Here is a 24,669-nt window from a genome sequence, read left to right on the forward strand (position 1 = left end):
TGCAACGCTCTGAAGAGCAATATAGACTGTTTTGCGTAACAAAGTTACTGGATTTGCTGAGAACAAGACAATGCCATGTTCAATTAGATTAATACAGGCAAACAGATTTTTCTTTAAAACTACAGAAAAAACTAATCCCTCTCCCTTAACAAAAATCTCATTTTGTACCACATCTGGAAGTTTAATATTCACCTCTGTCCTTATTTTATTAGGAATTTTTAAATTTAGAGTACATCTGTGATTGATTTACATTAATATAATATACTACTTTACTGCATACTGGAACTTCTTCCAAACTGCCATCTTGTGCTTCAGGATGCAATCTCACCTTCCATTATTAAAATACAACAGCTTCTAGCTGTTGAAATTAATAAAGAAAACGTCGAAAAAGTTAGACGCATCTTAGTTAAGGCAAAAACACTTGCTAAACTAACAAAAAAGTCTGAAAGAAACGAGGAAGTGAAAACTGCTCAATTCATCTCTCAAAATGCTATTTACTTGAAGGACTACTTCATATTGTTTCAGATGTTAATCTCACCGAGTGAGACAGGATGCCTTAATGTGCAAGCTATTGAACAATTCCAAATAGCAGAGTGACAACTATGGCTCTAGAAAACCTGCTGAATACTGATGGAACACTTCCACTATACCATTAGATAATATTTCCCTTACTCCTAAATCAAGTAAGAATCCAGACAGATACTGATAAAAATTATATCCAACATTCATATCTTAGATAAACGCATAATGCTTTCTCAGTAGCAACTTGTTCTGTGAATTTCCACAAAGTTGCATTCTTCCATAGCCTAATCCCTAAGGATGAAGCATGTTCCAAGGCAGATATGAAGAAACAAATTAACGTTGCATGGTTGGTATTTTCCTCTCTCTGATATATATGTGTAGAAAGGAGTACAAAAGGAAAACTGAAATTAACAATGCAAAAGAATGATTTAACACAAAAAGGTGGAAAATGCCTGCCTTTTTTCAACAGTGGTTGTGTTGAAGTCTTTCCATCTTCGTCCTCCTCTGGAAGATTTTCAAAGATACAAAATAAAAAGGTTAATTTCCTTTGTGATGTTAACAAAAACACTACTTGTGTATATTAAAAAAATAGGAAAAAAAAAAGATGTAGAATGAAATGGATTTTCATACAAAGAAAAGCACACAAATGTAGACTACCAGATCCTGAGATTTATTGTTCTTAAAAAAAAAAAATTTAATCACATTGCTCACTTAAGTCACTCCAACCTTTTACTTTAAAAAGAAGAGTAAAGTTTGTCATTGTCATGTCTAAGGATCCAGAATTATTTGTGTCTGTTAACATGCATATAATATTCTAGTCTGAGGTGAAAAAACCTTCACAGGTTGAGCCGACTTCAGATCACACTTAATGTACAGATGTGTGGTACGATTTTCAAGCCATTTTTAATGTCTGTCAAACTCATTAACAAAGAAAATCCATGGTACATCATTATTTACCACCTCTTTAGTTAGGGGGCTAGACATGAAGGATTTCTTTTACATACTGGTAAGCTCTAAACCAAAGTACTTAAGTGATTAGACATCAACAGCTAGAAAAGCATGACACTTGTGTTCCACAGACACAAAAATCCCGTAAATTCCTTGGTGAGGAGAGAGAGGAACTGAAGAGGGAATGAGAGAGAGAAAGAGTGAGAACTCAAACTTCATTGCTAACTAGCAAGTTACCTTTATGTAGGGCGGGAGTTCTTTCACTAGATGATGGAGCAAAAGCTATACAAGTGTCTGTCTCAGCCTTCTTGCTATAGTCCACTTTTACTATGACATCCTTGGTACATGGAGATTTTTCTTGGGAAGATAGTAAGTCTTCTTTGAGAAAGCAAAGAAACACATTATAAACCAGTTAATTGTTGCAAAGGGTACACATAGAGGCATGTGACTATACTGAGACAGTTCACAGTTGGTTAAACTCGACTGCAACTGTTATGCTATGAGGAAGAGGTGGAGGGTGGGGGCAGGGGAAGGCAGAAAACAGCAACAAAATCTTATAGGAATTGCTTCAGGGTACAAAGAGGCTCCTCCACTGAGCAGAGCTGTAATTTCCTGCTACTTCCTTCCCAGATTTTGGGTGTTGATTGCATTACCACGGGCTAAACATAGAATAGAGCTAGCTAATAAAAAAAAAAAAAATTACTTGGTGAAACATTTTCCATTTCCACTCTAACTCCAAGAGAAGGATGAGCCTTAGACAAGGCCCAGACCAAGTACATCTCTCGGACAAGTTTTTTTTCCAGGTTTGGCTTCAGCGGAGCTACTTGGTAGATGTCAGAGTTTAAACAAACTCACAGTCCCCAGTGGATACTAAGACTCTTCTGACACTTTGGTGTTATATTTCCTAGTCTTCTCAGCAGTGTTGTTTTCACACTGCAGGTTCACTCCTTGCCGTTTCTTATACTCCTCTGCCTCCCTCCAAATCCTAAAACATTTCTATGTTTTCAATGAAGGAACAACCCTCTGCTCTTTCACGAGGATGCCCTGCTACAGAGCTGTGTCACAGCCATTCTTCCACATTGTAGCAAGGTTGTATGGAGCAAGCTACAAACCAATTAGACATCAATTCCGTAGACAGTTGCCAACAAAGCTCACAGGCTTCCTTCATTATGCTGCTGGAATTTAGAGCTATACCATTCAGCTTAAGACCACTACCTACAAAGCATAACCAAGTCTTCTATGATGAAAATAGAAAACCTTTCCAAACTTGAGACAGACTACTGCCGAGGTCTCTAAACTAGTGTGTGCAGGGGTTGGCAACTCACACCAGACCAACAACAGTCTTGGATCATGCAACATTCGTTGTGATTTTCCTGATTTCTAAACTTGGGTCCCAAATACTTGATACGAATTTGGCAGCCTTTTTAATTTGTTTCAGTAAAATATAAATGCTTGGGAAGCAGCTATATACAGCTTACAAATTCAGAAAGCTGAAATACACAGAAAACCAAGTTCTGTTGCTGAACATGGATGATTCTTATTTTACATTTTAATTTTGCTAATTTCAGTGATTTTTATTCTATAAGAAGAGGGGTGTTTTGGTTTGTTGTTGGTGTTTTTTTTTAAAAAGAACTTACTTGCATTTAATATTTTCAGAAAGCAGTACTAAAGGGAAATTAAAACAGCATTCACCAGATGAAACACAGTACATTTTACCTTGGCCCTGAAGGTGAGAAATGTCTAGGCCCTCCTTTAGGCGGATGACAACTACACCATACTGAATGTCAAAGGCATCACTAAACAAAAGGAACAAAAATAAAGTATTTTACAACTTTTTCTTTCCCAAAGGACCTACTTTACACACCCTCTTTGAATAAATTCCAGAGATTAAATACTGCCATTTAAACTCCCAAATCATAAGTTTGTGTTACAATTTCAGTTTCAATTCCAAACTATCAACTGCATCAGTGAACTGAACACCATATCCTGAAAAGCAACACATAGAAAGGGTATCTATCCCCTCTCCTCTCTCTTTCTCCTATGTAAACAGCTGTTAAATAAAAGCAACATGAACAGGTCAGCCAAGTTCTGTACAGATGATGACAAGATACACTGGGAAATCTGAATTTTTATCTCCCCCTATCAATAAAAGGATTTATTTTGAGTAGATCTTGATCTGAAAACTAAAATTTTCCGACGTCTTTCCAAAACATTTGGGTATTGAAAACACCTATGAAGAAGCTGTAATTTAGAATCAAATGAGTTATATATTAGCTATAATGTGCCTATTCCCATTACATCTGATGTGGAAGGAACTCACCCCTTTAAAAGAAAAAAAAGAAAGAGTGAAAACTTCATTATTGTAGAAACAAGCAAAAAGCCTGAATAAATGGCTGAGTAAAGCAGAGTAAAATGAAGGATCAAAAAAGCCCCAAGACAGGAAAACATGAACTTAGCCACACCATACAGTTTGCATTGGCCATTAATCATCAGTCCTTTAAATATAAATGCCTCATTACAAACAACCATAAATCGTATAACTCCCTCCCATGTCGTTTCCACAGACAGAAACTTCTCAGGATTTCACTCATGAAGCACTTCTCTTTAGAAGCAGTAAGAACTGATTAGAAATATTCAAAGTATCAAGGTATTCTATAACAAACGCAAAAAAAATAGAGGTTGATTTAAAAAGGAAGTGTTCTGTCCGTTAGTGAACATTTTTTATTCATTATTTAATTTTTTAAAAATCTGTACAGATTAGATGTGTTTCCATTGTGTGCCTCAGAAACTTGCAACTTTCCAGAGGTTTTCCAGAAATGCGCTTGACCTACAGTTATTACGTCCTGAGGTTTCTCTTTTGGGATGTAGAGAACCACAGGACTTCTTGGCTTTGACAGATCTTCTAGCACAAGCCATTCCAAAATGAAATAGGAAAAAAAGATAAAACAAGAACTAACCAACATGTTTCCTTATTTTTCACTGCATTTGGTGTTCCTGCTTTTCTCTTAAGGAACCGGGAGAGTGGGAGGGTATGGGGGGATGATGTGTTTTTTCCTTTTCTAATCTTGGTCTGTATCTCCCATCCTCTCTTTCTTTTAAATGCAGAGTAAATGAGAAGTGTAAAGCACAAATGAAGCGGGTTAAGCAGCACATAATGAAAAGAAAAGATCCTCTGTATAACAGCAAAAAGCAAGTTTTGTTTTTCTTAAGTGTCTGTAGCACAAGTTACTCTTTTAAATTTTTCAGCCAGAACTAGTCTGCCTTTCAGTGCCATCAAATTACACTGGGATTTCCTTTCCCCATCTTCTTTTTTGGCTACTGTATTATTTTGGGTGTCAATGCTATGCATCTGGTGAGTAAGATATTTCTTCTAGATGAGAGCAAGGTTTAATGAAGATAGAAGTTCAGCATAAAAGTTGATTCATTCTCTACTACACTTAATCTGTACAGAAGTAGTGAAGGAAGAACCTTGCTTTCAACAGAAGCTATGCTTTCAAGAATTCAGCAGTCTGGCACATAAGACACAAGTTCCATCTCTGAAGACAATAACGCTTAAACCTCAGATCACTGCCACAACTTTTCCTAGGTGCAGGAAGTTATTATATAGAAACTAATCTGCTTAAACTATAAAGAGTTGCTTATTATTTTCCATATCAGAAAAAAAACAAGGTATTGAAGACTGCCGAATCAGCAGTATGTAAAATCTGAGTCTACCTGAAAGAGTTCGCGCAACTAAGAACTTTTTGACTTATCACCAAACGTTCTGAAATGGAATATAAGAGCCACACCTCCACATTTCCTACTTACTGAAATAAATTGATGTAGGTTTCAACATCTCTCATGTCACCTTCTCTCCAGTTTTTCTTAAATCCAACAACAAGGGTGTTAGGTCTCATTCTACCTAGACCAGCAGCCTAAGAACAAAAAATTTTTTTTTAAAAACCATGTTACTGAAACAAGTGAAGGTTCTATTATTTTCTTAAGCAGAAAACAACATATTTTTCCTCAAAGTTTTAAGATAACTTTGCAAAATTAAAATACTTCCAAGTATAAATACACTTCCAATTTTGATGTTCATCTTCACCACTTTCATTTAAAACAAAATAAAATTAGGAGACAGATGTACCTGCATTAAGTATTGTCCTCCATCCCTCAAGTCCTCTGCATGCACTGGTGCATAAAAAGCCTTCATCTTGTTTTTAATTAGCCATCGCTGATATTTAGCCAAATCAGTTGACAGTTCCTTAATGGCTTGCCTCCGAGGACCCTTTCAAAATAAGGAAATAAAAAGGGAAAAGGGAACAAGAATTAGGAGAGTGAGTAGTAATAAAGCCCCTCCCCTTTTTTTTTTTCTCCTCCAATTTCACTGCTGGAATCCAATTCAAACTTGAAGAACCTCAAAACATGCTTGCACACTATCAAAAAACTCCAAACAACAAAATACTGGGCATTATCAGCAGCAAAGAGTGGACAAGATTCTCACTTTTAGGAAGAGGGTTGCTGAAGCTTTAGCAATCTTGTCCTGCAAAGCACGATCCACCTCGCCAGCAGGTGGCAAAAGTCTGTCCTCCAAAGCATAACATAGTTTTAAAAGGAAAGGGCTTTTTAATCAAACATACCCAGATACAGTATTGACTTAATATTAGGCTTTATGGGAACATTCGTTCCAAGCTGCACAAGAGTGCCTCTGTGTGTACATAAATCCTAATCAGAAAGCCTTTGTCACAGTAGTGTCACTTCTGCAGTCTTATGTTGCAGTCAAAGTCATCTGCTCTTTAAAGACTTTCTTTCTATTGCTTCCATCAGGATGAATCATTGTGTTCCTCCTAGACATCAAAATGCAGAATACAGCACGAGGTATACTCAAGAACACAGTAGCCCAGTTTTTGCAAAAGGATACAGTCTCTGACCAAATGGTCAGAGTTAGTGAAGAATACAGTAGTGTCATCTCATTCTTTTAGGAAAGCAGTTTTCAATGGAGATAGGATATGTTCCCAGAAAACCTCCAATCAGAATTGTTTTCCAACTAGAAGAATGACACTACTTTATTCCTTTCAGTACAGCCCTACTTCTGAAAGACAATAATTCTATCTGTGATATCTTACCTCTCTAGTACTACTCGGTTTCTGTCCTTTGCACTCACTGAAATTTTAAGATTTTATAGACAGGAATTAAAAGAATTAACATTTCTGAAGACAAAACTGGCCAAAATTTGCTTAGCAAAATGTATGTTCTCTGGATGGCATTAACTTGATTCATTGTTATCTATTCATTGGATGAGAAGAAGTATTCTTCTTCATATTTAGTAAATGTGGTAAATTTAAACATATCTAAGAGTAATCAATCTTTGTATTTAAAGTTACACTTGCTTGAATGTTCTTACAGATATGGCAGAAAAGGTTTGGCCTTAAAATACAAAGCTGAACTACACAATCCCAATATGCTAAAACGTAATCACCAATGTTTATCCCGAATGCAACAGTCTCTCTGTAGGCAACTGAAGTTTTCGTACAGATCATAGTATGAGAGCCGCCTTGCATCACAGTTAAGACAACTCATGATAAGCATGATTTTGAAGAATAGTTTCTTGAAGCTTCTTTCCTTCTCCACACTCCAAAACCTCTAGAGGTCTGCCATAGAAAATATTAAGTATCTTATGATAAGTAGTAAGAACTGATGAAATTATGTCCTTGCAGAACAGCCCTCACACACCCCCATCCCTTCAAAAAAACCCCCACACCTCATACTGAATTTACTGCTCATGAAGGATTATTTTAGACCTAATAATTTTAAAATAAATTAAATAATTTTAGATTATTGCATTTTAATTATTCTACACAGGAATCAATCTCCCTGAAACAGTAACACTGAGAAGAAATCTAGCTGTATACTGTGCATCATTTTGATCCACTCCTCTGTCCAGAGCATGAAAGAGTATGTGAGACTATGACATAAGGAGAGAAAGAGACCCAAGCTGTAATCCAGTGTTCACTTTACTTCCTGCATTTAAGCATCAAATGATCAAAACGTACTAATTTTGCAAAGTTTCCCTGCAGTATACTTAACTGGAATAGAGATGACCCATACCTGAGTAGATCCCACCAGTAGATCTCTTTGCAAATTGATGAAAAAAGAAACAAACAAACAAAACAAGGTAACTTTAAAGGAAAGACAGAATACACTTACCATATGTACGTGGCCACATATCATCAAGCCCACATTCTTGGTGAAAGCATGGACAAGGTGAAGCAAAGCTGGACGTGCATTTGGAGCGCCCGTCATAATTAAGCACTGAGGTCTAGAATCGTGAACAGATGATGAGAAAAAAAGGTTGGAATTAATTTCATCTGGAGTTGTGGGGGTTTTCTTATTAAGAGAAAGAAGTTTCTTCCAAATATTGGCCATAAGAACATAATCTTCACTGGAGAGGTCGTAACTGCATTTACTTTTACAAGACTATGTTAAATTAAGTTAAGATCAATTTTTCCACAGCTGTCAGCAGACCTATTATTAATTGGTTACAAATTTAGTAATCCCACTAAATCTCAAAATTTACACATTTAAAAAGATCAGAAATAGATTTTAGACAAGACTAGGTCAGAGGAACTAATTTCTTCCCCCATTTGTGAGTCACATCTCTGTGCACTTTCTACCATAGATTCTTCTGTGCAAAACAAAAAAAACTGGAATCAGATGCTTTTTTAAAAAAATTACTATAATTCAGAAGGCAGAGCCAAACAACTGCAAGTAAGTTATTTTAGACAACTTTTTAATCAATATTAAAAGATGAAGTGTCCAGACTTCAGAGTTCATTTCAGGAGGTAATTTTTCGTATCATAAGAAGCACCTAAAGTCATCTGTCACAATCTCTATAGCAGCTCCAGTTCATTTTCCACATTAGAATCATAGAATTGTTTAGGTTGGAAAAGACCTTGAAGGTCAATCAGTCCAAACATTAACCTGGCACTGCCAAGTCCACCACTAAACCATGTCCCTAAGCACCAGATCCACATGTCTTTTAAGTACCTCTTCCCTGGGCAGCCTGGCCCAGTGCTTGATAACCCTTTCAGTGAAGAAATTTTTCCTCATATCCAATCTAAACCTCCCTGGCACAACTTGAGGCCATTTCCTCTCTCCTATCGCTTGCTCCCTGGGAAACACCCTCGTTCCCTGACACCCACCTCGTTACAGCCTCTTTTCAGGTACTTGTAGAGCTCGATAAGGTCTCCCCTCATCCTCCTCTTCTCCAGGCTAAACAACCCCAGTTCCCTCAGCTGCTACTCATAAGACTCGTGCTCCAGACCCTTCACCAGCTTCATTGCCCTTCTTTGGACACGCTCCAGCACCTCAATGTCCTTCCTGAAGCAAGGGGCCAAAAACTAAACACACTATTTGAGGTGTGGCCTTACCACTGCTGAGTACAGGGGGACAATCACGTCCCTAGTCCTGCTGGCCACACTGTGTCTGACACAAACCAGGATGCTATTGACCTTCTTGGCCACCTGGGGACACTGCCGGCTCAGATTCGGGCAGGTATTGACCACCACCCTCAGGTCCTTTTCTGCCAGGCAGCTTTACAGCCACTCTTCCCCAAGCCGGTAGCATTGCATGGGGTTGTTTTGACCCAAGTGCAGGACCTGGCACTCGGCAGTGTTGAACATCATACAGTTGGTCTCAGCCCATCGATCCAGCCTGTCCAGATCCCTCTGTAAAGCCTTCCTACTCTCAAGCAGATCAACATTCCCACTCAACTTTGCGTCTTCTGCAGACTTGTAATAGAAACAAATGAGTATCCAACTGCTGTGGTTTAGAATGTATCTGTAGAACTCAAAAACATTTTTTGCCAGAGTTTAGATGCCAGTATCAGTTAAAAAAATAGTTCTCCTAAAGCCACTGTGCTTAAAAACTGGCTTACATTAACATCTGCATATCCCTAGGATACTAATGAAAGACGTTTAAAACTCAGAAAGCTATAGCCTAGCTTCCCAAACAGAAGAGCTGGAGTACTTCCAGCGCAATGCTAAGTACGTACTGATCAGCAGAGCATTCGTTTACAGTATCAGCACATGCAGAAAGTTACACTTGGTAAGGATTTTCCTATAAAACTTGTTCCTACATCGAAGGTTGCAGTCCAAAACAGACTCGCAGCAGACAGAAGTGAGGTTGCAACACTAATTACAGGTAGGTATTGCAAACCAGTTAATGCTAGCCTTTAGATTTGCACTAGGGAAAGTCTGAAAATTGCTGCTCTTCGTACCTAAATGACAAATAAGTTTCTCAATGTAGATTGTTTTTTCCTGTTAAAGATGCTGCTTGATGTAATACAATGTAAATAAATCAGGGATTTTAATGTCACTTTAGGACTTAGGACTTCACAAAGAAGAGCTGTTTCACAATTAAACTTTAAGTTTTGTGGTTGATACCTACAATAGCCAATTCCCTTCAGGTTGGAAGTGGAAACGCATTAATACTCGCATTAATACATTTGTAATTTAGTTTTACTGTCATATTCTTTAAGGTTGTGCTGGTACCTATCATGATCAGTTGACACATTTAATTTCAACAGTCTCTATGTGACATAGACATTGTAAGTACCCGTGGTTACTTTAAGAAAATTTAGTCACTTCCAAGAGACGCTGGGGGTCACAATCGGAGTATTTTCCTAAGTGACAGAAAATACCATAGATCTTTTCTTTGAAAAACTGTGCTGCTGCCAGCGCTCTGGACTTAACCTCAGAGAATAGCACCTGTACAAAGAACCTTTCTCTGAACTCACTCCGTATTAAATTCTGCCCTAAGTACACAATGTCTCCCTTCGTACACCACAAAAGATTTTAGTAGCTAGATTCTCTTGCTAATACGCTGAGCGTAACAGAACAACACACTTCTCACAGCTGCAAGGGACAAGAGAGATTTGCTAGACTAAGTGTCAACCCTATAAATCGTGTGCTGGGCATAGGCAGCGTGTAGGAGGTAACTGCTCTATTTTGAACAGTCACAGGTCAACAGAACCTCCGTCCTTGGAAATACTCAAAACTTGACTGGATATGGCCCTGAGCAACCTGACGCAACATCAAAGTTGGGTCTAACTTTACAGCCCGATCTATGGTGAGTCAGTTGAGTCAGGGATTGGACAAGACCACATGGTAAAGTCATGTTCAATCTATGATTCTATTTATTTGGAGGAATTAGTTTAAGTCAATACTTTTTGTTAAATTTTTTTGAACTATCTTTCTTCTACAATAGCTTATTCTAGAAAAGTGGCATAAATACTATAGGATAGAAAACTCCCTCCTTGAGTAGGACCTTCCTGGGTAGCCATGCTGGCCGATAAGAAAAAGGTTTTCTTCAGTTGTGTGAAAGACACTCATGTAGCCTGCTTGCCATTAATGAAGTGCAATGAGAGAGTACGCCTAATGTGAAACAGCTGGTGCTGAGGACAACATCCACAATATATGCATCTTGGGGATTTTAGGTTACACCAGTTTCATCCCAAGCAAGTGGGCTGAATGCTCATTAGCAGTTTAGTGCATATCTTCCAATTCAGTTTCGAAGAGGGACACAATTCACAGTTCATGATGCAAACAATGAGGTATCTAACAACAAGCAGGCATCATTTATGGACTTGCTTCCAAAACGCACTCTTAATCAGAAATAAAATGCTAACGTAAATATGTTCAGATGATGTCCATGGTGGTAAAATTCAAAGTTGTTATATCCCACAGGAGATGAACAAGCATTTATTGGAAACCAAGACTGCAAACATCGTGCCAGTACCCTACTGAGTACACAATATTAAAGGCATAGGAAGTTACTTCTGTTACCTAAAGTTTTTCACGTGATCTTCTACTCCTGAGAGCCGAATAGAATGCTGTAGTGCATTCAAGTAAGTCAAAGCTTGCGTTGATGATCCCCAGTTCACATCTGTTGGAAGATTTGAAGTTCCAGTATTTTATTTAAAGCTGTTCAGTATAAAACTACATGATCACAAAATGAGTGTCAAATACTAACTGAAAACACAGAAGATTTAAGTTACATCTCAGTACGTTCTACACAATACTAGGCAACAAACCCTACAGCTAAACAGGCAATTCTATTTAAAGAAAACATTTCTGTAGAAGTTTTAGCAAATAAGTTTGAGTTTTATACTTTACAATTCTAGGAAGAAAGAATTGAAGGGTTTTTCCCTAACCATTTCAAAAACTGTGACAACTTCAGAGTCAAAAAAAATAACACTTCAGGAAAAAATGCCATGCTTAGTTATTTTATATCACAGCAAAGGAAAAAGTAATCTCAAAACATTGCCGAGACAAAGTAAAATACTTTCAATGAAAAACTACTACATTAACCAATTTCTTTTAGATTATTATTTTTATAAGGAAATTAAAGCAAAGATCTCTGTATCCTTTCTATTTGTTCCCATATACATCTTTTGATAGCTCCAATGAATTTATCATCCAAGTACTTCATAACCTTCATAGCCCAGGATGTAGGGTTTTCCTTATTTTAACTTTAGGAATACTTTTTGGTTCAGTTCTGCTCATCTTGCACTTTACATTCATACAGCGTTCTTAGAAGATGGAAAAAAGTGTATAAGTTGTTGTTCATAGCTATAGGAACAGTTCACTGAAAAAACAACCACCCCTCAAATCCCTTTTCAATTTGGAAAGGTGAGGGAGCATCCTCTTCCACTTCCTATCAAACCATAACATACATTCCTAGTGCCTTTGTTGCTGCAACCCAACATATGCCTCTTCCTTCAATTTTCCTTCAAATGTCTAAGTGCAAGGCATGCATCTAGATAATTTGTGAGGAGAGAGAACAACAGCCCTGACTATACAGGCATAGCTACATTTCATTCCAACTGAAAAGCCTGAAATGGAAGTTTGAACTAGTTGGCCAAACAGAAAAAAGTTTGGTTTTGTTTTTTTTTTTTCCTAAAGGCCACCATTTTTCCCTTCTTTCACATCACTCTTCCCTGCACCACATCTAAAAGAAGTCCCTATACATACCTGGCTTCTTGTAAGTGACATAAATGTAGAGTCCAAGGACTATGACATATGTTAGAAGTGCTGCCCACCAATTAATGACAAACATCACAATGCAGCACAGAATAGCTCCAACAAGAGAAATCCACATATTGTAGTACTTGAAAGCAGGGCGCCAACCTAGTCAAAACGTTAATTTGGAGAACAGAAGAGAAAAAAAGAGAAGGAGGAAATTAATTTAATCACTACTCCGAGAGAAGGAGGGCACTATTCCTCTTTTCCTTCCCTACTGTTTTGCACCTGGTTTCATGGGAAATGTGTGACAGTTTAAGTAATGTACAAAATAAAAACTTGGGTACATTTACGCTTTCAATTTTCCAACACTTTTCAAATGATTTTCCATCTTTCTTACAAAGATATGTAAGTGTTCCTAATTCTGCCCTCTAAAAATATATCTCAAAAGGAGATACTGCCTGACAATTTTTGCTTTCAAAGGTAGTATAAGAGGAATCATCAGCTCATGATTCGTTCTCACATACTACTGTTTCTAGTTGTGCATTTTTACTGTGTTCACATGGCCAGAAATTTTCACCACACAAAAAGGCAAAGGACAGATATATCCAAGTAGAACTTGGAATATGTAAAAATACCAGTCCATCACTATTTTACATTCTTATGTGTCACAAGTTTATTCAAAATCAGGTAAATACACACGTACACCCTGACTAACACACCCAAGATTAACAAGTGTATTAGACATACAACTGTTGAGTAAACTGAGTTATGCACACGTAACTCAGGCAAAATAATGGTATCTACCAGTTCAGCTACTTAAGTTTTCAAGGGCATTATTTTAGCACAAATGCATAGTGGACTGGGTATCATAGAATGGTTAGGGTTGGAATGGGCTTTAAAGATCATTTAGTTCCAACTCCCCTGCCATGGGCAGGGTCGCCTTCCCCTAGATCAGGTTCCTCAAAGCCTGGTCCAACCTGGCCTTGAACACCTCCAGGGACAGGGCATCCACAACTCCTCTGGACAACTTGTTCCAGTGTTTCACCACTCTCATTGTAAAAAATTTCTTCCTTATATGAAATATATACATCATACACATATATGTATGATATACATCTGTTCTACAAGTACTAGGTTTTGGCTTATTCCTATAATCTAACTAGCCTCCCACACCAAAGGCTATAAAAATGTGGCAAGACCACCTGCGATTCCAGTTTCTTCCGGACTGGAAGATGAAATATATTAACAGAGAAATCCAAAGAAGACAAGAGTGTTTCTTGGCAGCCGGATACTGTCTTAGCAAGTCAACTTTCTTCAAGAGTTTCTGAATAAACACTGAGTTATGTTGTTTTCCCTCAAACATGACAAAATTGCTCCCAAGCTCTACTGGATCGTTCAGCCCTCAAAACTTCAGAAGACCCAAGTAAACACCACATTAAGCTTGTAATTCAGATGCACCATCTAGTCAAATAGATATTGAGTAACTAAATTAAACCAAACATTCATTTATATTAATATCTTTTAAATTGTATTTATGCATGAAGAAACGGCAGGCTAAACTCTCACCCCCAAAATGTATTTCCTACCTGGAGATTTTGCAAGAGAAGCATGGAATACAGAGAAGTTAATCAAGGCATATGAGGCCAAGAAGAAGTTAGAAATAATTGGAGCAATGACGTTCAGTTCAGCTGTAAAACCAAAAACAAAGCAGGCTGTTATGAAAGATATCACCCAATGGCTTTGTAGATCCCTGAGTAAAAACATCTGCTACAAACAACATTATTTTCTGATGTACTCTTAAGAAGCAGCAGTTTGTCCTTTCTGTTCAACAGACAGAGCTATTATCTTATCTTAATGGCTTCCTATTTACCAAGTTATCTTTTAGTAGTCAGGAACTGTAACTTTCAGTTTTAAAAATATAAACATTTTTCCATACTATCAAGTGTTCCAGGACTGCCACTTTTGAAGCACTACATGCTTTCTTGAAATCATTCATTAAGAAAATTTATTTCCCACCATGGCTTGATCAAACTGCACCAATACACTGGTTCTGAGGAATGTCAGAAACAGTTGACAGAGCATTAATACATCTGCGGTATGTCTCTAGCTCAATTGTCAAACAGCAAATAATAAGATACTAATAAGTTCAAGAGACAATCAACTATGGTGAATTGCAACAGCAGACAAAGTTAGTGTGAGCAACGTGACAAACATGTTCATCTGCCTGCATTTTAAATGAAAAGTTGCATCAATGGTACTGGTTAGTGCCTAATAATGCACTAATAACGCACAGACGGGTACAATCACAACAGTGGTGAGTACACCCTCTTGAGTGAAAGAGATGGAAGAACCTGATGCTCTCCTTTCCTTGAGGCAGCACGGTACAAAACATTTGTATGTGTACTCTCACCATCCAAAAAAGGCGCTCAAAATGCAGAATGTGCCATGTTAGTCTGCAAGTTTCTACTTGCTGTAATCAAGCTGCCAGTCAGCATGCTACAGCAGGGACATCATGGGTATACCTGCACCTTAAGCAGACTTGGGGGAAGGATGAAAGAGCAAACTGGGAAAAGAAGTTTAAAAGCACTGGTACGGCACTCATGGATGGACACAGCACAATTAGTTTGCCATCTACAGAGAAGACATATAATTCTACCTAGACTATCTTTACCTTTATCAACAGCAGCATCAGCGCTCATCTCTACTCTTTGTAAGTTAACAGAAAAACACACTTTAAAAAGTATTGCAAACTTGCATGAACAATTTACCAATTTACTGAAGCTGTTGTAGTTATTAAACATCTGAAATAAACTTTCATATTTACAAGACATAACACCTCTCTACCTCAAACAAAAGATGTATTTTTATTGATAGTATCTCAAGACAGATATCTGTGGTTATTAAGAAGAGTGCAGTACTGCTACAGTTCAATTGAAATTTATCCCAGTTCTAGACAGTTATATCTAGAAGACAGGAGAAAGCAACTCTCAAAACAAACAGGTTTAGAAAGCTGGCTTAGAATTAATCCGTGCATTAGACCTCTAGGACACTGTCATCAAGTCACGATATGGAATAAAAGGCTTTGTAAAGGACAAAAGGATATTGAGATTTATTGTAATTTCAAACTAACCAATTAGTATGAATCCAAGAGCAATTAAAAATGTTAGAAGATATCCTCTCAGTGGTTCATTGTTCTTCCCATAACCTTTAGCAAACATCTGAAATCCTGGATAAATGTTGTCCTTGCACAAAGCCTAAGAAAAAATAAAATTCAAGAGTCAGAATGCATTTTGTTCAAAATGTATCCTTACTAATGCTTACGAACATTTTCACTGCATATCATCTTCTTGAAAGGTAGTTTATAGCCACCATGTACTAATTCTACTTTCAATTGTCTTTGCATCTTGACATTTTGCAGTTCTAATGTTCTATCCTTCAGTATTTTCTATCTACAAGAACAAGCTTTGCTCTTCTGCAAGTAATTGAGTATTGTACTTTACTGTGTCTTAAAATCACAAAGAGTCTTTCTTTATAGACGGTCTTTTCTCAGAAAGTGGAAAGTTTGCCCAAGTATACACCAGTTCTCTCCACCAATACTCATGCTTCTACTCTGCAATAAAATCGCTTCTATGCTTGACTCCCCACTGAAATTTTGGGAAAGAACGTCATTAGAGGACACCCAAGTTTTACCCAACTAAAGACAACTTGTAAGACACAGAATGAAATTAAATGGTTAAACAGAAGGTAAAGGAAAATAAATTCAGGAACGTCAACAAAATCATTTTTAATGACTTATGCAAGAACCGGCAAACAGTTATTTTCATAATGTATTCTCTGAAGATTAAGATTCCACAGCTACAGGTTCTACTTCATGCTATGTCCTGCGATTACTCTGAAAGATGAACTAATCTGTTGTCTTTATATGTGTCCCACTGTTACTTACAACAAAAAACATTTAAAGGAGTTTGTAGATTCCTGTAATGTGAATTACATCAGAGCTAATCTCTAAACTAAGCAGAAACACATGAGATCTAAACCGAATTGTAGTTTAGTTACACTTAGTAACAGCAACACACTGTTTTCCAATTCTAAGCAACAGGTAAATATTACATCAACCTACTGATGTCAACTGGTATTAATCATGGCAGTACGTACAAAGTCCCCTTCCAAAAATTATGATTCAAAAGTTAATTGAAATTATTCTTTAAAAGATTATGGTTTTGCTTCCATACTTACCTGGAAGATCTTAGGTGCACTCACAAGAGATGCCAACGCAGAAGACAGAGTAGCTGAAAAAATACCTGCAGAAATCAGTGGTGCAAATCCCGATACCATGCTCATCACCTGAAAGCAAAATAATTATTTTCTTAAAGGAGTTTGAAAAAAAAAAATTGTAGGTGCATAAGATAAGAGTGAAGTAGCTGTCATAGTATGTGACAAATGAAGAGAATTTCTTAAGGCATATTTGTAGTTGACAACAAAAAAAAGTAATGACAACAAAAAAAGTATTCATAGATGAATAAAACTAAATCACACATAAATTAAACTATCCCTCCTATGCCCAGGTTTAAGTCAGTTTTATAATCAATAGAAAAACTTAACAGTTTTAAGTGCCAGTTTTTAATAACCCTACACCGTATTTCTAGAAGAGAAGTTAAGGGTGTCAATGCTTTACTGACAAATATTTTGGAAGGAAACCTCTACTACAGCAACAAAATAAACAAGCATAGAATAATCTTTGTAGAAGCAGTGTAAAAATTTTCTTTTCTGCAAGGATAGCTTGATCAATCTTCCCTGGAAGACTTCTTATGGACAGAATCTGTGTATAAATCTCCATCACTTTTCCTCCCATCCAATTTAAAACATTGTTATTTTAAGGCCTTTGCTTTACTACACTTGAATCTTGCAATTTAGTTCTTACAATCTACACAGACTTTACATTTCTCTTTCTAGGTTCTGTTCATTGCCTCCATTTATTTACACTACCTGTTTTTGAATATTACATCTGTTTTACAAATTTGAGAGGAACACGAGTAAGATGTATGCAGATAATGTTTGTCTCTTTTAAAAATTACTAAGTTACAACATAGGTTACTAACGTAAGAGACATTAGGAAGCTCGTTCTAGACTAGGGGAACAAAAGGGCAACCTGTTCCAGCAGAACCAGCATGCCATAGTGTTAAACACCCCTCGCTCCCCCGCAACATACACACCATAATCCAAACTTCATGACCACAAAACCAAGGAGCCCACACATGCAGTTAGCTATAGCACTCAAATTTTCACCCCAGAAAGAACACACAGAATTGGAACAACCATTACCTACTAAGAACTGGCTGGTTACCACTGGTGTCATGAGACAGATATGCAGTTACTGGAGATACAAGTCTCATTATGTTTGCTTGGCATTTACTGTTTCGACAAGTTTCTTAAATTTCAAATATTTAGGATAATAAACTATGAAATTTTAACTACAGTTTTAGTTCTTTTGTCCAGCCAATGTGGAGCAGAAAGAAACGCCACATGAAAACAAGCAGCAGCTTCTTTAAAAACAGATTTTTATAATGAATATGGAGAGACTATATTGTTCAACTCCCCCTTCCCTTAACTTTTTTCAAATGTCTTATAGCTGCCTTCCTTTGTAGGAGGAATGTTTCAGCAGAACTTCTACACTGTTTCTGGAATGGAATTTCATGCTACTTTCAACTTTCCATCCAAAGTTGACCAAATTCTACATTTAAATTACCCAAAGCTGTACTTATTCTAGGTAAGTCCCAGGCTGAGGCTACAGAGCCCAAACCAAGTTTCTGAAGTTACTGTTATACCAGGTGACAGCCTAGGCATAGAATATGTCACTGACACTGAGCAGAGAAATGCCTGAAGCCTGCAAGGACCTGTAATTCATTTGTCTTGACTACAACAGAAACAAAAGATGCTCTTTTTATGCAAGTCTGACTAAGCCTGTCTCACCACCTGTTCTCATTTTAAGTTTCTTAGCATCATCTAAGCTTTCCACAGGTAAATCATACTATAAGTTACCCATCTGCTGCCCAAACACATTCAAAACCTGAGCTGCTTAAGCACTAACTTCAAACCAATTCTTTGCTAGAAGAACTGAATGCAGCACAAAGTATACCAAAGTCGATCAGGCTGTGCACACAAGTAAGCTGGCACTTTGAACCTCACAGCTTGTAGGCATGCAGGTTCTAAGACAAATACAACAATCTTTGATCACTTTGGAGATTAAGTTATGTTTGTGAAGTGTTTGTTCTCAGTTATCAAACCTGCAGAAAGAAGTTACATCTGTGTGAAGACCTTGAGAGGTACACAAGCTTGGAGGCCTTCAGTAAACCTCTCCTTACAGCTACCATTCAGAGCTACTAAATTGAGGGCAGTTCAGTTAGAAAACTTATTACAACAGTTTATCTATATGTAGACAGCCTCTGAAATTATTTCCTTCTGACATTTTCTAAGACAGAATCAGACTCCTCTCAGAGATGCACAGTGAAAGGATGACAGAAAAAACAAAGAGCAAGGGAGAAAGTCCAATTGTGTATTAGAGAAACAAAACCCCACAGAGAAGGTGGCAAAGCACTGCAGCAGGTTGTCCAGAGATGCTGTGCACTCTCCATGAGGAGGTTTTCAAAACCCCAACAAAAAGTGGGGTGTAAGGAGCATTCTCTGTGCAGCCCCTTGCCTTCAAAGTGCCTTTTTCTATTTGGAACCCATTAGTTCTTCCACAGAGAGGCAAGAATAATTTGAGAGATGGAAGTACACTTAAACCAAATGGTAAGAAACTACAACCTTAATGACTAACTTATTAAAAGTACAAGTAGCATCCATGGTAAGCAACCTTACCAAAGTTATGACTTAAAGAAAAACATACAGTCAGAGGAAACCAGTTCTATGCTATTCTCAGCCGTGTATTTGATGATATACCGGATTCTTTCAAGCTTGAACAAATGAGGAAAGTAATTAGATTCTGCAGAATAATTATTCTCACAAACGCAATTCTGAAGGCTTTCTAAACCCAGACTTTTTCTAAACCAGAACAAAGTAACACTACACAGATATTCAAATTATTCCACTATAAAAGTGTATTTTACTATAATCATAGAATGATCTGCACAGCAACATTATTTCAGCATGTACAAAACAGGTTTTCCACCCAGCTTTGCAGGTAAATCCGTCAGCCTAATCCGTAAGTAGTACATGTAAGCAGTACATGTAATTCTGATCAAAACCTACAAGCCAGACACCTTTTTCATTAGTGGATTTCAGCTTAATCTCTAGCGAACTTTTCGTATGCCTATCAGAAAAATTTAGGGTAAAGATGGACTACTGCAAAACAAGTTTTAAGTCAATTAATCTCAATTACCTGTGACGTGTAAGTTGAAGGCTATAAATTACTGCATGACTTCTAGAGGATTTTTAAATACAGTAACATCAGGTTTTATGAAAATTCACAACATTCTAACTGTTAAAGAGGATACTGTGAGAAATAAGTAAAGCATTCTTAGAAAGTCAGCATATTTTCTAAGAAACTTAAAAAAATAAGGAACAAGTTATTTACAGAGGCTACCTATGATTACTATGCATCACTACTGAACAATGAGTATTTCTATCCACATCACTGAATGATGACATTCAGATATCGAAAGAGAGAAAGTTGCATTCCCACCACCTAACCTAAGCAGTTTACTCTGAAGAAAAGTAAATATTTCTATCACCTATGTATGAACACCCAAAAGTTTTTAACATAGGTACATTGGTCTTCTACATACTAGAGTTTACTACTTAACTATTCCAGATAAACCTTACATTTATGGAGACAGGCTTTTCTAGCCTATGATTTTTCTTAGTGTGCAATTCCATAAAAGAACAAACACAAAAGCCCCAAACACAAAACAGATTTAGGAGAAAGTGTCATACCTGGAAATTGTTCATCAGCCCATACTGACACCCTGTCTGACAGGATGAGAAATCATAGTTTAATTTGCAAGCTGCAGTAGTGCAATTTGTCAGCTCCATGACAATGGTGTTATTAACGTTCCCTGTGGCATCGCGAACAACACAGGAACCTAGAATGGACACAGTCACAAAAAAAGGCATTAACAGACTGGGTCTGAACTTAAGGACATGGTCAACCTCCATCCCCTTTCTAAGTAAGCATATTTTCAGAGCAACAGTAAACCACGGCATTCACATTTCCAATACATTTCAGTACTAAGCACATCTTCACTATGAAGATGTGAAGATTTGTGAAAATACAAACAAGCAAGTAGATTGCTCTCTTGCCTGAGATGATCTTCAGTTTTTCAATAAATCTGAGTCTAATAATAAAAGGAAAGTTTTAGCACAGAGGGAAACAAAGTCAATAGACTTGCGAAACTTGAACAGCACAATTTTAGTTCATCGTATTTCTCTGAACCATGAGTTTCTACATAGCTCTAACTGCAGTTAGTATTATGCACCACCATTTGGTTTTAGATTCTCTTTTTGTCAAATTTCCTAGAGGAATGCATTTTTGTAGTTTAAGTACAGATATATGTAGACAGGTGTGCATAGCGTTGCAGTTATTTCTTCTCCGGTCAATATGGCTCACACATTTCATGATAAACTACTTAATTGTTTGGAAGTCTCTTGCAAGCCATTTTCTTCTAACACTTAAACAAGTCACCTCCTACATGACTGTGGTATTTTAAATTAGTTTCTTGGTGAAAAACAAAGCCACACATTCCTACAACAGTTTTTATAATGAACTTTATCACTTGAACTGCTGTCTTCAACTCATCTATGATTATTTGTCATTTCACTGGTCAAGAAAATGCTGAAGACACAGCATTTCATAGAATCATAGAATGGTCTGGGTTGGAAGCGATCTTAAAGATCACAAAATTGTTTGGACACCAGTAAATATTTCTAGGAAAAGGAATTAAAGGAGTGGGGAAGAGGGAATTCTATACAGCAGTAGCCAACACAATTCCCTTAATTTGCTCTTTTAGGAACTTGAATGACAAGGAGGTTCTGGGAATAGAACCATCTAACTACTGAGGATCTAAATTACTTACTTGCAAAATAAGGAAGAAGGCACAGTTGTGCTGCAAGCTTTAACTTAAGTTTCTCCAGTAACAACCCCTGTTATCTGTCGTCTCTTTCATTGGGAAAATGAATTCCTAAATACCTATACCATATTCAGATTGCTTCTGAGCCATTAGAACTTGATTAACAGTCCACAATAACAGCTGGTCCTGGTAGGTGAGTACTACTTCACCCTTCCACTTTTCAGAGTTATTTTTCAGTTAATTATTAGGCCCAATTGGTTACATTTCAGTAAGAGTTTCCTATATTGATCACTTGTCTCACGATTTTCTTGTGGCTATGTGGAACGGTTGGTTTTTTTTGCTGTAGTTGTTGTGTTTTAAATGGCATTAAAAGCTCTATATGAGAAGTTTCTTCTCTTTCACTACGCAAGTATCTGCTTCAGCCATTCAAGCAGTATATAATGGATGTGACAATACACATTACTTGAACTATTTGTAGACAACATTGTTATAGATTGCAGTGGCAAACCCATGAAGTTGAGCAACACATTAAATAGTGCTCTGTAGCTATCTCAGCCCTCCTCTTCCTCATTCCCTTTTTCATAGTTCAGATCCAACTGGCAGGCAGGTCTTTCACACATGGAGTCAATGTATAACAGAAAGGGACAATGACACTATGAACAGACTTAATGTGAGCCTTACTACGAGAGAATGCAGAACAGAAGCCAGCTGGGCAGCTCCGTTCTCAGCAGAAGATACTTGGATAAAAGTCCAGATATTTTATTTAATCCTCATTAAAGTTTATTTTAAAGACAAGTTTTATTTACCTATAAGATTTTGACAATATTTTCCCTAAGAACCTCTTGGTCTTCTTTCCTGTAAAAACAGGATTTCACCTTTTCATAGACATTTATAAGCACACTTCTACCAAAGCCAAATAAAGTTTTGCCATGCTACAAGCCCGAGAAGGTTAACAGTCCATGTGTATCAAGTTATCTCCTAACTACATGTAACATCAAGAATTCCAGAGGTATTATCCTGAGTCTTTTAGACTGCAGCTGAGAGTATTTAACTTCTCTGGTGCTACAAGCAGCTCCAGTTAGACTCATTAACTAGTTGCACTTCCTTGCATAAAGAAAGCATGTCTTAACCCTGCTCAGAAGTCTGGGTATTTATTAGAGCTTCCTTTGCTTTTAAAGCAGTAAATGTTGTTCTTTGAAACACGGCTTTCAAGAATTTTGAAAGGTAAGTTGTTTTTGCAATCTTCACCCTGCCACCTGCACATTTGCATTAGTCCCTTGCTAAAATACGAAACCGCATGCTTTCTCCTCACAGTTATCTTTTTGAAAGAGGCTGCCTAGGTCTAGCAATAGGATTACCAATTTTACTCTCCTAAGCCTTCTCTACTCAGTTTCTTAAGTCTCTTTCTACAGAGCATGCAACTACTGAGCTAAATTCATAACATCATCTTTGCCTTCAGACATGACCACTCAGTGACACTTACTAGCCCTTTTCACTGCTCTGGAAATTTACAGCAGGGAATGGTGCATAGGGAAAGGAATGAAAGTATTTGTATTTGTCTGGTTCCTGATCCAATGCCTCAAGAAGAAGCCAGATTTCACTCATGTCATCATCTCCCAACTTCCGCAAAGCACTGGCCTTTTCTAACTAGCAGAATTCTAAGTGTAAATTATAGGAGGCAACTAAGGCAGGACGTTTCTGATGCATCAATTTCATGTTCAATTGGTTTTGCAAACTGTTCCTTTCACAATACGAAAGATGAAGTTTTTCATTTTGAAAGACGATCAAAGTATTCCATTAACAAATGAATATTAATGAGCATTTTGCTTTCACATGGGTTCAAGTTCTAAAGTATTCAAATTTGGTAGCAGAGGTCTATGCAGTCAATCTAATTAGGAATTAAGTGTAGGTCATTATGCTACATGAAGCACAACCACTACAGAGCAACTATTTGGCAGAGCCACAGTACAATGTTAGCCAACAGAGGCAGACGAGCATTCTTTGGAAATGAAGTATCATTAGTGGTAAGATCAATGGTATTCTTATAAATGAGAATTTCATTTAAAAGGCAGCACATCTAAGATAAGGCAAGGTTTTTAATATAAGAAAATTGATTACTGCTGCCAGAAACTAATTTACATGACACAAATAAAAACATTTCCAATGACAGGCAAGAAACATGTGAGACACGATTACAATTTATGTTCTTAAGGTTACTAGAATAGAATTATTTTATGGGTGGGTAAAACCTGGCTGGCCATTGGTGCTCTAAAGCAAAACCGACACAGAAAGCATCAAACCCCAAGGCAACTTCTATACAGAATTTCAAACCACTGTGGGGTGAGGATGACCCGGAAGAGAGCTTATACAAGACTCAGATCAGTCTATGATTGTTTCTCCTCTTTCCACATGAAAATAAAACTACAGATGTTTCTGAACATGACAACACTTCTGAAAGTGGGCTGGCCAGACGAGGTACTACTCACTCTTCTCCCTCTACTGGGAAATTACTGCTCATGCACCTTTACCAAAGAACTGTTTGGTCATCTCAGAATTCACTTCAGATAAGTAGCTGACTACCATCATCTTCAAACCAATAAAAGTGTTCAGTGAGTATATTCTGAAAATGGACTTTTCTAATCCAGGAATTATCCCACTGCTAAACTGCGTATCTTCTAACATAAATAACTGCAACAAATGAGGAAACATCCATGTGAAGTCTCTTTGTCTCTATAATCTGAAGCAGTCACTTAGTCTTAGAAAAACACCTCATTTTAGGAAATGATAAAACAAGCTAAAAATTGAACCTCCAGCAATAAAAATTAAAAACCTCTGGCTATTACTTTCCCATGCACGAAAAGTCAATTACATAACAACTTTACATAATGAATAATATAAACCATTATCAAAACACTCTCTCAGAATGAATGTGAAAGGAAAATTAAAAACATTCTCTATTTACCTACAGATACTGCAATTCCTACGTAAACCAATGTAGTAATTAAGATGGCCAACAGCGTTCCTTTAGGTATGGCTGACTGAGGATCCTGAAAGAAAAATGTCAGTGGACAGTAATGACAGAGATAAATGCACACTCAGTGTTTGTGAACAGTATTTGCTAATTCACTACT

The 24,669-nt window shown here is 37.2% G+C and overlaps 1 protein-coding gene across 4 annotated transcripts in view; it reads right to left on the reverse strand.

Moving 5' to 3' along the window:
* SLC12A2 (solute carrier family 12 member 2) overlaps positions 1-24,669 on the reverse strand; it is a 67,148-nt gene that overhangs the window by 8,570 nt on the left and 33,909 nt on the right. Inside the window, exons 9-21 of one of the 4 annotated variants that reach the window (XM_086630031.1) lie at positions 24,501-24,585; positions 20,406-20,554; positions 16,710-16,817; positions 15,604-15,727; positions 14,060-14,161; positions 12,483-12,638; positions 11,295-11,394; positions 7,657-7,768; positions 5,597-5,737; positions 5,278-5,384; positions 3,187-3,266; positions 1,708-1,848; positions 979-1,026 (exon numbers count right to left, since the gene is read on the reverse strand). In XM_086630031.1, coding sequence (XP_086486157.1) covers positions 979-1,026; positions 1,708-1,848; positions 3,187-3,266; positions 5,278-5,384; positions 5,597-5,737; positions 7,657-7,768; positions 11,295-11,394; positions 12,483-12,638; positions 14,060-14,161; positions 15,604-15,727; positions 16,710-16,817; positions 20,406-20,554; positions 24,501-24,585 — 1,453 coding nt within the window. The remainder of the gene's footprint in view (positions 1-978; positions 1,027-1,707; positions 1,849-3,186; positions 3,267-5,277; positions 5,385-5,596; positions 5,738-7,656; positions 7,769-11,294; positions 11,395-12,482; positions 12,639-14,059; positions 14,162-15,603; positions 15,728-16,709; positions 16,818-20,405; positions 20,555-24,500; positions 24,586-24,669) is intronic. The other 3 variants (XM_086630032.1, XM_086630033.1, XM_086630034.1) reach the window with 3 other exon arrangements.

The sequence above is a fragment of the Tauraco erythrolophus genome, chromosome Z (genome assembly GCF_009769465.1).
Source record: "Tauraco erythrolophus isolate bTauEry1 chromosome Z, bTauEry1.pri, whole genome shotgun sequence".
Taxonomy (NCBI): domain Eukaryota; kingdom Metazoa; phylum Chordata; class Aves; order Musophagiformes; family Musophagidae; genus Tauraco; species Tauraco erythrolophus.